General features: G+C 36.2%; 1 protein-coding gene across 1 annotated transcript; it reads right to left on the reverse strand.

The window, feature by feature from the left end:
* Positions 1 to 10,340: 10,340 nt before the first annotated feature.
* Positions 10,341 to 11,356, reverse strand: LOC139859907 (uncharacterized). Its single transcript, XM_071848680.1, has 3 exons — positions 11,256 to 11,356; positions 11,065 to 11,144; positions 10,341 to 10,930 (listed from the first exon to the last, which is right to left on the reverse strand). The coding sequence occupies exons 1-3, from the start codon at positions 11,354 to 11,356 to the stop codon at positions 10,341 to 10,343; spliced, it is 771 nt and encodes a 256-aa protein (XP_071704781.1).
* Positions 11,357 to 14,200: the final 2,844 nt, after the last annotated feature.

Below are 14,200 nucleotides of genomic sequence, written 5' to 3' on the forward strand. Positions count from 1 at the left end.
CATCATAACTCGATTATGGACACAAACCAGTCTCTTTTCTTCTTTTATTACACATATTTTCATAGTTGCTATTAGTTTCCTTTTTTCTATAATATTTTTCGTTATCTGACTTGCAGAATGCTCGACGTCCAACATACCTGAAGAGATATCGTGTACAATTTTGCTGGTGATCTTAGCGTGATCTAACGTCGTTTTAGTTGATTGGATTGCTAAGTTGAAAGTGATCAAACCGTTGAAACGCTACACGAATATGCAGTGTATGGAGTACATGTTCGTAAAGGGTAATATAGTTTGAGGTAATGTAAATAAGATTGGAAATAATGTTTGAAACATTATAAATGCGAAACGCGATTTGCAAGATCAAACACAGTAAACAACATTTTTTCTAATTTACAACGAACCGTTTTTGCAAGCTTTATGTAGTATAGTAACAATAATAGCTCTTATATGTGTGGATTTAACCCATAGTAACTATATGAGTAGTTAGTTACTCAAATAGTTTTGTGGTATTGGATTTTGTCTCTTTTGTTGTTGTAACTATTTGAGTAGTTCAGCGAAAGATGAATATAAAATTGTAGGTGATGATTTATATAGTCATAGATTGATGTAGGTGATGATTTACATAAATATATACATGGAGCCATGGATTGCAATGTTTGGTACAAACAGAGTGAGCGATTATATTCAACATTATTATTTTTTTAATGTGAAACTTCTTTCATGCGGATCTTTGAAGTTGGAATTGAGAAAAATGAAAAAGATCAACTAAATACTATAACAAATATGTCCGTAGATTGTGATTCATTTTTTCTACCAATCTAAGGTGAACTATGTAGGATTAATGTGCAAGGTACAACATATAACTATATGGCTAAATTCGTTTGAGCCTTCGGGGTCACACACATATACACCTAGACGTCAAATGCAATATATATATATATATATATATATATATATATATATATATATATATATATATATATATATATATATATATATATATATATATATATATTAATCAAGTAATGGAACAAACTAATACACTTAATTTGAGTTAATTAGTTTACTGAATAATTAACTAATTATTAATAATGAGGATTTTGAAATCTGATTTTAAAAAGTTATATGTATACTATATTTAGTTTAGTGGAGGAAATCATTCCCACCTATCAAGTATATTATTATATCTTTGGTATGTGGTTTTACAACTCGAAAGAGCAGAACACAAAAGTGAGTTTGATTAAAAATAAAATAAAATTTCCACCACATATTGTTTCCACTACATTGTGCTTACTTGGTTCTTTAAGTTATATAAGACAACCAAACTTGGTTGAGAGTTTAGCAGTTGATAGGAATAAGAGTCAGAAAATTTTGGTGAAATCTCAAACTAAGAAAACCAAAATGAAACGTAGAAAATTTTACTAGCATCCATTGACGGTCGTTTGAAGTGTAGTGTAGACTATCCAAAGTGACGATCATACTATTGATCGTAGATTTATCTCCTACAATCCATTTCTTCAGGAAAGGTATATCATTTACTCATTTTGTGAATTTATATATTTTGACAATTATTAGTGGTGTAATTGGATCTTAGTGGAACCGTTAATCGTGTGTATGTTTAGTAATGTAAAATAAGTTTATTTTAACTATCCGTTACGTTAATCTGAATGAAAAGTATACACGATTTACCATCAGTGGTATCCGAGCCGCTTTTACACCATTTTAATTGTCACGTGATTTTCTCAGATCTAGTTTTGTGATGAATTGGTAAAAAGTAAAAATAATTTTTTTCATAATTTCAACATCTTTGTTTTAAATTAAAACTCCTGAGGCACAATTAAGATCTGAAAAAATATCACTGTTATAAATTTTGAATTTATTTACTATGGCTTGAATAATTATTGTTTATTTTATTCCATGGTTGTACACATGCATTGTAACCATGGACAAGCCATACGTAGTTTTTAATAATGTAGTTATTAGAATTGTGATTGCACACATAGCCCATAATGCCCCGGCCTATGTATGATTATTGTGATTGTTGATTACAGCAATATTGTGTCATGTTGATTATTTGTATTATAAGGCCATTTTGAAGCCAAAATTGTATTATATTTATTTCTCATTTTCATAGTATTGTATTTAAATTTATTTCAATTTGTAAAAGTACTAGTTTAGTGTATTTTCAAATTTAAATAAATGTAACAAGATGAAGATTGAAGATAAAATACAACATGCTTTTGGTTTAGAAGATGACGAACAGGTCAAGTTGACAACGATGGCGTTTGTCAAGTTTTCACTTGATTCTTGAATCAAGTGGGAGCTACAATATTACCCTTAGTTTGACCTCTTGATCCCATGTCGGCTCATGGGATCGAGCATAGGATTTTTGGGCTAGGCTATGTGTGTGTGATGCATGATATGGTTGTGTTTTATTTTTGCATTATACATAATTGTTGATTAGAATATATGCTAAATGTTTTTTGATGAAAACATCAAATAAAACCGGTAACAGTTTCAATGATTAAAATTGATGATCTTAAAAAGTTAAACTCTAACGAGTTTAAAGTTAAATGATTTTTGAAACACAAATTATATATGATCGAAATCTTTTAAAATTGTTTTAAAACGATACACGTTTGTGTATTTGTTACTTTTATATATAAAATAAAATAACAAACTAGACGCATAAACACGATCGACATATATAAAATTGGTTAAATTGTTTTTTTTAACAAATATTGTAGCGAATATTGTGTGCATGCATTATTCGTTAATAAAAACATTTTTAAAATACCCGTCAAATTTAAGTCATGCCATCCAATGAGCTTACAAACACTCCTCGTTATTTTTTGGTTACGGTGAGACCTAATCGAATTATAGCCACGAGGTGGATTTTCAGTTACGAGTGAGACTAGGCTGAATTTCCACTGTTTTCAAATTGGACGACTTAATCGTATTCACGGTGAGACCTGAGTTCGAGGCAAGGATGGGACAAACATGCCAGTAGATAATAGTAGTTTGGTGAACTACACATATTTCTAGGTCCCATAATGATTTAAGAATTGCACTTATGATGCAATTGGTAACCGCTACCTACCAATAGACTCTATAACTGCTAGCTGATCAACAGATGTAGTTATGGAACCTCTATGTGGATCTTAGGCTTTCGTAAATTAATTGTTTTCAAATATATTAAAACCTGGGTAGTTAATTTATTAAAGTACAATATCGAAAATACTAAAATTGAATCTTGTTCTTTTGTAGATGTCAAACAATCAAAACGTAAACCAAAACACCCTCCGTTCTTTGTTGGAGAAGGAGAAACTCAATGGTTCAAACTTCCTCGATTGGTACCGCAACCTGAGAATTGTTCTCAAATATGAAGGGAAGTTGAACAAAATTGAAGAACCCTTACCCGAAGCTCCTCCTGAGACAGCTACTGCTGCTCAAAAGAATGCTTATCAGAAGTTGTTTGAAGAGTAAGAGAAGATAGCTTTAATCATGCTTGCTAGTATGACTTATGACCTCCAAAAGGAAATGGAAGATCGTACAGCATATGATATGATGACTGAGCTGAAAAATATGTTTCAGAAACAGGCTAGTCAAGAGTTATATGAAACTTATAAGCTTCTTCAAACATGCAAAATGGAGGAGGGTCAATCAGTGAGCTCTCATGTCTTAAAAATGAAAAGCTACATTGACCGATTAGAAAAACTTGGAACTACCTTGCCGCCTAACTTGGCTGTGAACACGGTTTTGGTTTCACTACCAAAATCGTATCACCAATTTGTGATGAATTACAATATGCAAGGTTGGGAGAAATCTCTGGCAGAGGTGCATTCGATGCTCAAAACTGCTGAACAGGATATTCCATATAAGGTTTCCAATCCAGGTCTACTGATGATTAGGGATGGTAAGGTGAGAAAGAATAAACCAAAAACTTGGGGAAAAGGAAAAGGCAAGTCAATTGCTAAGAAAAAGATTCCACCACCTCCCAAGAAAGAAAACCCAGTGAAAGACACCGAATGTTTCCACTGTGGAAAAGTTAGCCACTGGAGGAGGAACTGTCCTTCCTACCTATCTGAGTTGAGAAAAGGCAAAGCTGGCCAAATTAGTAAATCAGGTATATTTCATATACAGTTATATACTTTTTCTAGTGATTCCTGAATTTTTGATACTGGTTGTGGTACTCACATCTGTAACAATATGCAGGGAATGAGAAGAAGTAAGAGACTAAAGAACAACACACTAGACTTAAGAGTGGGCAATGGGGCTCGAGCTGCAGTCGAAGCTATTGGCACCTATGAGCTTACTCTATCTAGTGGTCTTATTGTTTTGTTGGAACAATGTCATTATGATCCTAGTATTACGAGCAATGTAATTTCAGTTTCTCTTTTGAAAAATGTTGGTTTTGAACTTACATTTACGCACTTTGGTATTTCAGTTTCTAAGAATAATGTATTTTATTTTAATGCTATTCCACGTGATGGTATTTTTGAAATTGATATGCATGGTGTAATTTCAAATAATAATTCTGTATATACATGTATTGCCAAACGAGTCAAGAAAGATTTGAATAATACCTATCTATGGCATTGTCGTCTTGGTCATATAAACAAGCAACGCATTTCAAAACTCCAATCTGATGGGCTTTTGAAATCAACTGGCTCTGAGTCATTTGATGTATGTGAGTCATATTTATGTGGAAAGATGACAAAGGCTCCTTTCTCCGATTTAGGTGAAAGAGCTAAAAATCTTTTAGGACTCATACATACTGATGTGTGTGGCCCTTTTAGAACTATGTCTAGAAATGGTGAATCATACTTCGTTACATTTACTGATGATTATAGTAGATATGGTTATGTTTATTTGCTAAAACATAAACATGAAGTTTTTGAAATGTTCAAAATCTTTCAAAATGAAGTAGAGAATCAACTTGGAAAGACCATTAAAGCCCTTCGCTCTGATCGAGGAGGGGAGTATATGAGTCAAGAGTTTTTGGACCACCTGAAGAATCGTGGGATTGTCTCACAGTTCACTCCATCCTACACACCACAACACAATGGCGTGTCTGAGTGGAGGTATCGAACTTTACTTGATATGGTTCGATCTATGATGAGTCTGACTACTCTACCACCGTCTTTTTGGGGATATGCATTGGAGTCTGCTGCACGCATACTCAATATGGTTCCAACCAAGATGGTAGAAAAGACACCATATGAGCTATGGCATGGGAAGACTCCCAAGTTGTCTTATTTGAAAGTCTGGGGTTGTGAAGCGTATGTGAAACATGACACTTCAAACAAATTAGAAACTAGAAGTATCAAATGTCACTTTGTGGGATACCCAAAGGAAACAATGGGTTACTACTTTTACTACCAAACTGAAAATAAAGTGTTTATTGCTCGGTTTGCTGAATTTTTGGAAAGAGATCTTCTCTTACAAGAAGTTAGTGGGAGTAAAGTAGATCTTGAAGAAATTCAAGAATCACAAGGTAACATACCTTTTGAAGGCACTAGTTATCCACACGTTGAAGCTGAGCACATTGTTGATGAGCCAGAACGTGTTGCACCAATAATTCGTAGATCTAGTAGAACTCCTCATCGACCTGAGAAGTTAAATCTTCTGATTAATTCAGATGAACCTCATCTAGGGGATTATGATGAACCCTCTAGCTACCGTGAGGCCATATCAGGTTTAGAATCTGAAAAATAGGGAGATGCTATGAATACAGAGATGCAGTCCATGAAAGAAAATCAAGTATGGGACTTGATTGATCTTCCACCCAATTGTAAACCAGTTGGGTGTAAATGGGTCTACAAGAAGAAGGTTGACATGGACGGTAATGTAAGCACTTTTAAGGCTCGATTGGTGGCAAAAGGTTATACTCAAACTCAAGGAATTGATTATGAGGAAACTTATTCACCAGTCGCGAGTATTAAGTCAATTAGGATACTTATTGCCATAGCTGCTTTTCATAATTATGAAATATGGCAAATGGATGTGAAAACCGCTTTCCTAAATGGCGACCTAAGTGAGGACGTATATATGGTTCAGCCGGAAGGGTTTGTAAATCCAAAGCATCCTAATAAAGTATGCAAGCTTCTAAAATCCATTTATGGATTAAAGCAAGCATCCAGGAGCTGGAATCTTAAGTTTGATCAGAAAATCAAAGAGTTTGGTTTTTCTCAAAACCAAGATGAGCCCTGTGTTTACATTAGAGCTAGTGGGAGCAAAGTTGTCTTCTTGATCTTGTATGTTGATGACATACTACTTATTGGAAATGACATTCCAACTTTGCAAGATGTCAAATCTTGGCTTGGAAAATGTTTTGCCATGAAAGATCTTGGAGAAGCTAAGTATATTTTAGGAATCAGGATCTATAGAAATAGATCCAAAAGGCTTATTGGTTTGAGTCAAAGTACATACATTGACAAAATCTTACGAAGATTTAACATGTAAAACTCCAAGCGTGGAGCATTGCCCATGCAAAAGGGCATAACCTTGAGCAAGTCTCAAAGTCCTATCACACCTGACGAGATAAGACGAATGAAATGTGTTCATTATGCTTCGGCTATAGGATCCATTATGTATGCTATGTTATGTACTAGACCTGATGTCTCGTTAGCTTTGAGTTTGACGAGTCGTTATCAACAGAATCCAGGTGAAGAACATTGGATTGCTGTTAAGAGCATTCTTAAGTATTTCCGGAGAAATAAAGATATGTTCTTGGTTTACGGTGGTTTGGAAGAAGAGTTGAGTATTAGATGTTATACAGATGCTAGCTTCCAAACTGATCGAGATGATTCCCGATCCCAGTCAGGGTATGTCTTTGTCATGAATGGCGGGGCAGTTGATTGGAGAAGCTCAAAGCAGAGCACAGTTGCACAGTCTACAACGGAAGCATGAATCCTTCTCGATTTGGATTAATGTAAGACTTGGTTCGCGGCGTAGTGAATTTAGAAGATCGCATAGGGCGATATAGTTATGGATGACGCTTGTTGCGTGTTGCAGCCGTGAGAACTTGAAGGAAAATGTGGTATTTTTCGTATTTCCTAAATGGAAATTCTGGAAGTTGAGTGGATGAGATACCGTTTGTTGCAGTAATGCGTGCTAGTGATTATTAGTGTGTGGTGAGATCTTAGAGTTCACGGAAGATGTTATGGTTGTCGGTGAAATGCTCTACTTTTAAGACAATTGTGAAGTGTATGGTACGAGTTTGGATACTCGGCGTAGAGCAAACGGTTGCAGTTGTTTTGACTCGAGGGTTGATTACCCGATATTGTTGTTAAATGTTGAGTTAGTGCACGAAGCGAGAATTCAGGTGCGTGATTACTACATGTGTGACTTCGCGTTGGAAGCGAAAATGTTCGAGGGAGAAGTGCTTAACTTCTAGTGTTGGTGCGGATCACGAGGACATGATCCTATTTAAGTGGGGGAGAGTTGTAACACCCCGTTTTTCAGTTACACGTTATTTCGAGAGTCATTCGAAATACGAGGCATGTAAGTGTATATTTGGATCCCAAATAAAGTTGGAGTTGATGTTCTAAAACCTTACCATTGGATAGTAAATCTCATTACGTTTCCAACGATATTTGATTCGTCGAAAACGGAGTTACCGTTTGAAAGTTACGACCAAAACAAGTTCAGTTTCAGACTCAGTTCATTGGGACTCCGTCCAGACTTTGGGACGCCGTCCAACAATGAAGGTTAGGACGCCGTCCAAGCTTTTTGGACGCCGTCCAAGAATGAAGGGTGGGACGCCGTCCGGCCATTTTGGACGCCGTCCAGAAGGCCTGACGGGCCAGCAGCTCTATTTTACTCAAATTAAAAGGGGTAATTGGGTCTTTTCACTTGGGGTCGGTTTGGGATCATCAAAAATGATCTAGAACTCCATTTGGAGCTCATTCTCACCCACACAAAACACTCTCATCTTATTTTAGAGAGAGAGGGTTAATTTAGAGTGAGAAAGCTTGGTTTGGTAAAGAAGATGAGCGTTTCGGGTCAAAGCTCGAGAGTTAAGGTTGTTCACCTCGTTCACGGCTACGTGGTGGTAGTGTTGGTAAGCTCTAAATCCGAATTTCTTGTTAAGATTATTGTTTGAGTTAAAGTTTGTGCTAGTTAGAGTTATAACCCATTTATTGTGAAGTTTGGGGGTTTTTGGGGAAGATTCATGTATGTAAACCCGAATTGGTGACTTAGGGTTTCAATTGATGGAATTGTTAGTTTGGACCTTGCATGTGTTAGTTAAACCTTAGAACACTTGTATTGACTTGATTTTTGGGTGTAAACCCTAATCTAGGTCAAAATGGGTCGAATGGGTATTTTGGGTCAAGTGAGATTGATTCGGTGTCAAACTAAGTTATGGGTCAAGATTTGATGAACCAAGTATATAAATGTTTGATTCAAGTGTTAAATGATATTTTGGAAAGTTAGTCACTAGCCGTTAGTGATTAAAGATGTTTTTGGGACTTATGTCAAAATGGGTTGACTTAGATGGGTCAAATTTGGTAATGACTTTAATTTTGGATTAATTGGATGATAAGCAATTTTGGTTAAATTGTACTTGTTGGATGGGTCGGAATTACCACCCGTAGTGGTAATTGGTGAGGTCCACTTTATGTGTCTAAATGGGCGGTTTGTAGTGATAGGTGTAAACCCTTGGTTAAGGGTGTTGAAGTCGAATTCTCTCGTAGAGAATGTATGTTGATTGTTTGTATATCTATATGCGTATTATAGGTAAAAGGTTTGCTCGGTTTCTTTTGGAGGCGATTTACGTTTATGACTTGTGCGGGCAATTCGAGGTGAGTGGAATAATTATATGTGTAGGTATATAATGTATCTATTTGTTGTAGCGTGAAATGTGTAGTGTCGAGGTGCTAAGACACCATGTTTCGCGTGAAGAGTGTAGCATCGAGGTGTTAAGATGCCACTCGGGTGTAGCATCGAGGTGTTAAGATGCCACCTAGGAGTGTAGTGTCGAGGTGTTAAGACACCACTCCGTAAAATAATGAGTGTTGCATCGAGGTGTTAAGATGCCACTCGGGGTGATGTGCCAAGGTGTTAAGGTGCCACCCTAGGGGTTAGTGGTGCGAGGTGTTAAGTGCCCTAACGGATGTTATGAACACCGATGGCGTTTTCGCGAGTGCCGTTCCCTTGTACTATTGGTTAACCATGGTTATTTGTGTTGTAGCGTAAGCATATTATATTTGTTCATATTATATATGCTTTTGTTATGCTAGCTTTATTATTGGAGGTTATAGCTTGTAATTGTGCTGATAAGCTAATTGTGTTGCTAGCATGTATGCGGTATGAGAGTAAGTGTTTGCAAGTAGGTATATTATATATGTATGTGTATAATTATTGCATTCACTAAGCCTCGGCTTACCCCTCTCGTTGTTTACCTTTTTACAGGTATTGTGTTATTGATGTTAGCTAGTTGTTAGACTAGACGTGCAGGAGCGGTTGGGCTTGATGGGGTAGCTTTCGGATAATTGGACGCGGATGGGGGTTTTGGTAGTCCCCGGATTTATGCTCTTGGTATCGGGTTGGGTTGTAGAGTTCTAATCCGTCTAAAGAGATAAATGGGTCGAAACTGCTACTTTATTTGTAAAACGGGTCATTGTGAGCCCGGGGTTGTAAAACTTGTTTTTATGGTGGCAATATCTTAGTTTTACTTAATATGTCATATTGTGGAAATGGTTTCGTTGAAAAGTGTCGGGGAGCGAGTTTTTCGCTCGCGTGTAAACAAAAACTGATCAGTACTTTTTAGTTCATTGGGACGCCGTCCCAAATCCTTGGACGCCGTCCCAGTTGTAAAGGCTGGACGCCATCCCGATTTCTGGACGTCGTCCAGATGGGCAGTCACAGAATTTTTTTTTTTTGTGTCGTGTTTTTGGTAAATCAATGTTGGGTTGTTACATATTATTATTTTTTAATTTTTTTTGGCAAAAAACATGAATTAATATATTTACAATTCTTTCATAAAATAGTGAAAAAAATTGGGAAATACAGAAAGAGGCTGCAGGGAACTTACAAACAACACATATCCCCTAAAGCAAGCCCATTACAAAAGACTAAGAAGACGAAGCCCATTACAAATACAAGCTCTAAATGTGCATAGATAATACATAAACAAACTGAGATCGACTCTAAGCCAAAATAAAAAAACGCAGCCCTTCTCTTTAAAACATCAACATCCATGGCTGCGAATCCCACACGTGAAATTGGAATCTTTCGCAAACTTTCGCTTCCACTAGCCACTCAAATACTTTGTATTTTATACGAGCCAATACCACATTCCAACATGTGTAAATCCCGTTAAACAATACCTCGTTTCAAGCCAACCAAATCGCCCAATACGTAGCCGGCCCGATTAAGCTCCAAAACTTTGATGCATTTATACCCAAGCCCTTATAACAATCTAAAGAGAACTCCGAGACGGGAGAAGGCATGACCCAATAAATATTCCACCACTTGAACATAGCCGCCCAAATACTATAAGACCATGGACAATGTAAAAGAAGATGGTCTATCGATTCGATATCCGAACACCACCCGCACTTGTCATCCGAACCATCTCTCAAACAATGCCTAAAATGTAACACTTCTTTAACCAGTATTCCTCCTTGGATTGCTAACCAATGAAAGATAGTGATTTTGGAAGGGATACTTTTGTTCCATACAACATTAACCCAATCGAACTCTACATTCAAATTAGCAACAAGCGTAATCCGGGTGCCCTCCGCTACCGAATAGACCTTATCAACGGAGTGAACCCATTGAATCTCATCACCCTTATCATTATTATGCGATATAGGACCCAACAATGCCAAAAGCGTTTGTAATTGTGATTCTTCATACAAATCCCTCTCTTCATCCAACCCATATCCCAAATCATTGAACCATAAGAATCGACCCACCCCACCTCAGAAACATAAGCATGCTTTTTAAACGAAATACGATATAGTGAAGGAAATTGATCCCTTAGCTTAGACACGCCTAGCCATATATCTTCCCAAAATAGAATACTCGAACCGTTACCAACCTTCCAACACCAACTCTGAGGGCTAATGATATCGACCAACTCGTCTACTCTTTGAAGCTTCACCAAGTCGAACCATATAGGGGACAATAGGCTCCTTTTTAAATTCAAAATATCAGAAAGAAGGTTACCAAGTAACTTAGGACTAAAGGGGGATAGCACCACTGATTTCCAAATTGGTTCACTGGAGGAACTTATCTTTACCTACCATTTTGCTAATAAAGTAAGATTTTTAAGTCTCAAAGGAACGATACCGAGCCCTCCACATTCTTTTGGTAGACACGCTTTACTCCATCTTACAAGAGCCATTTTTTTTTACCGAAGAGTAACCCCCCCCCCCCCCCCCCAAACCGAAGTTTCTTCTTAGAGCTTCCAACTTTTTTAAAACTCCTTTAGAGGCTTTAAACAAGGACATATTATGTGTAGGTAAACTAGACAAGATGGAATTGACCATAATTAGCCTCCCCCCCGTAGACAAACATCTTCCTTTTCTACCCCGATAACTTCTTTTTGAACTTAGCAATAATCGGATTCCAAGTAGCCATTCTTTTGTTCTTGGCCCCAATAGGAACACCAAGATAATCGAAAGGAAAGAAACCAGTGGAGCACTCAAATACACTTGCATACAATGACATCTCGTCACTAGGCACATTCAAACCATACATTATCGTTTTTGAGGTGTTCATTTGTAAACTGGACACATGAAAAAATCGGTCAAGAATTTGACGAATTTGCCTCATTTCATCTATCGAAGGGTGCGCAAAAATAATAGTGTCATCGGCATATTGAGAATGATTAACACTATTATGATTATCGGCCACCCCTTTTAAACACCCACTCTCCAAAGCATTCGATAGTAATTTACTTAACACTCCAGTGATTAAAATGAATAGAAATGGGGATAAAGGATCACCTTGCCTAAGACCTCGCTTCATATCGCCTTCTTTCGTAGGAGAGCCATTAATCAATACCGAAAATTTGATGTTAGAAATGCACGCTTTAATCCAATCAACAAATTTAGCACCGAAGCCCATTTGGATAAGAGCCTCCAAAAGAAACGCGTGTGACACACAATCGTATGCCTTAGCAAAATCAATCTTTAAAACACAACCCCCTTTTTCTTTCGTTTTGCAACATGCTAAATTTCATTCACTAACATAACACCATCAACCAATAATCTTGACGGGACGAAGGCATTTTGATTGAGGCTAACAACATGCCTCACGACCGACCGCAACCTATTAGCAATTGTTTTTGCAATAATTTTGTAAGGTGCATTAATGAGACTAATTGGGCGCATATGCTCAATCTTCTTCGGGCAATTCGATTTTGGGATAAGAACAATAAAGGAAGAATTGAATCCTCCTGGAAAGGAGGCGTTCGCGTAAAATTGGAGCATAAGTAACATTATATCATCTTTTAGAAAACTCCACCCTTTCTTAAAAAACTTCAACGAGAAACCATCGGGTCCCGGTGTTTTATCACTGTCAAAATTCTTAATAACCTCCCATACTTCACTATCCGAAAAACTCCTCTCATTGTAAGATGCTGACTGAACGGGCAGTTTTTTTAAGTTCACAGAAGCCCAATCCAGGCCTGCTACGTTTTGCAACTAGGCCGAGAATAAGCTGTAAAACAGGCCCAACACGCGAGTTTTGATTATATGCGAGAAAATAGGCCCAATAGTTTTGATTATATATGAAACATGTTATTTATTTATTATTATAACCATGTTTCATATATAATTAATTAATGAAATAAATGTGGTTTCAATAAATAACATCATCTAATAAATGAAGATCCACACGAAATGGGTCATATCTGACAGAAGAGGATACGTGGAATGCTTATGTTAGAGATGTACTCATTCTTGATTTTGTGAAGCAACCACGTGAAACAAAATCTATGCTGTAATGATCTGAAGTAATTGCAATGTGTGAGAATAAAAAATAAAAAAATAATGAGATTGTCATTGAATAAGGTCCACGAGGTATATATTTGAGTAACTTTATCTAAAATATTTAATAAATTTTGTTTTTGGTATCCTAAACATGGTTCCTCTTTTGTTCTAGTAGCGATATAACAAGTAATATGATCTTTTGCTAAAACCTACATATCACATACATGTAAAGATAATTTGTATTTACTTTTTACATATGATAGTGCATATCAGCATATGTCTCTTCTTCTGTTAAGTCTGTGTTTTTAAGAATATAACCTTGTAGCTTCTAATGAATGTGTCATTGGTATTTGAAGAAATACATGTTATATGCTGATAACTTTTTCCTTCGAGATTAGCAAATCTTTTTAATGATTCTTATCGAAGATTCAAGAACACATTCACATCATAACTCGATTATGGACACAAACCAGTCTCTTTTCTTCTTTTATTACACATATTTTCATAGTTGCTATTAGTTTCCTTTTTTCTATAATATTTTTCGTTATCTGACTTGCAGAATGCTCGACGTCCAACATACCTGAAGAGATATCGCGTACAAAAATGCTGGTGATCTTAGCGTGATCTAACGTCATTTTAGTTGATTGGATTGCTAAGTTGAAAGTGATCAAACCGTTGAAACGCTACACGAATATGCAGTGTATGGAGTACATGTTCGTAAAGGGTAATATAGTTTGAGGTAATGTAAATAAGCTTGGAAATAATGTTTGAAACATTATAAATGCGAAACGCGATTTGCAAGATCAAACACAGTAAACAACATTTTTTCTAATTTACAACGAACCGTTTTTGCAAGCTTTATGTAGTATAGTAACAATAATAGCTCTTATATGTGTGGATTTAACCCATAGTAACTATATGAGTAGTTAGTTACTCAAATAGTTTTGTGGTATTAGATTTTGTCTCTGTTGTTGTAACTATTTGAGTAGTTCAGCGAAAGATGAATATAAAATTGTAGGTGATGATTTATATAGTCATAGATTGATGTAGGTGATGATTTACATAAATATATACATGGAGCCATGGATTGCAATGTTTGGTACAAACAGAGTGAGCGATTATATTCAACATTATTATTTTTTTAATGTGAAACTTCTTTCATGCGGATCTTTGAAGTTGGAATTGAGAAAAATGAAAAAGATCAACTAAATACTATAACAAATATGTCCGTAGATTGTGATTCATTTTTTCTA

This window comes from Rutidosis leptorrhynchoides, chromosome 7, assembly GCF_046630445.1.
Source record: "Rutidosis leptorrhynchoides isolate AG116_Rl617_1_P2 chromosome 7, CSIRO_AGI_Rlap_v1, whole genome shotgun sequence".
Lineage (NCBI taxonomy): Eukaryota > Viridiplantae > Streptophyta > Magnoliopsida > Asterales > Asteraceae > Rutidosis > Rutidosis leptorrhynchoides.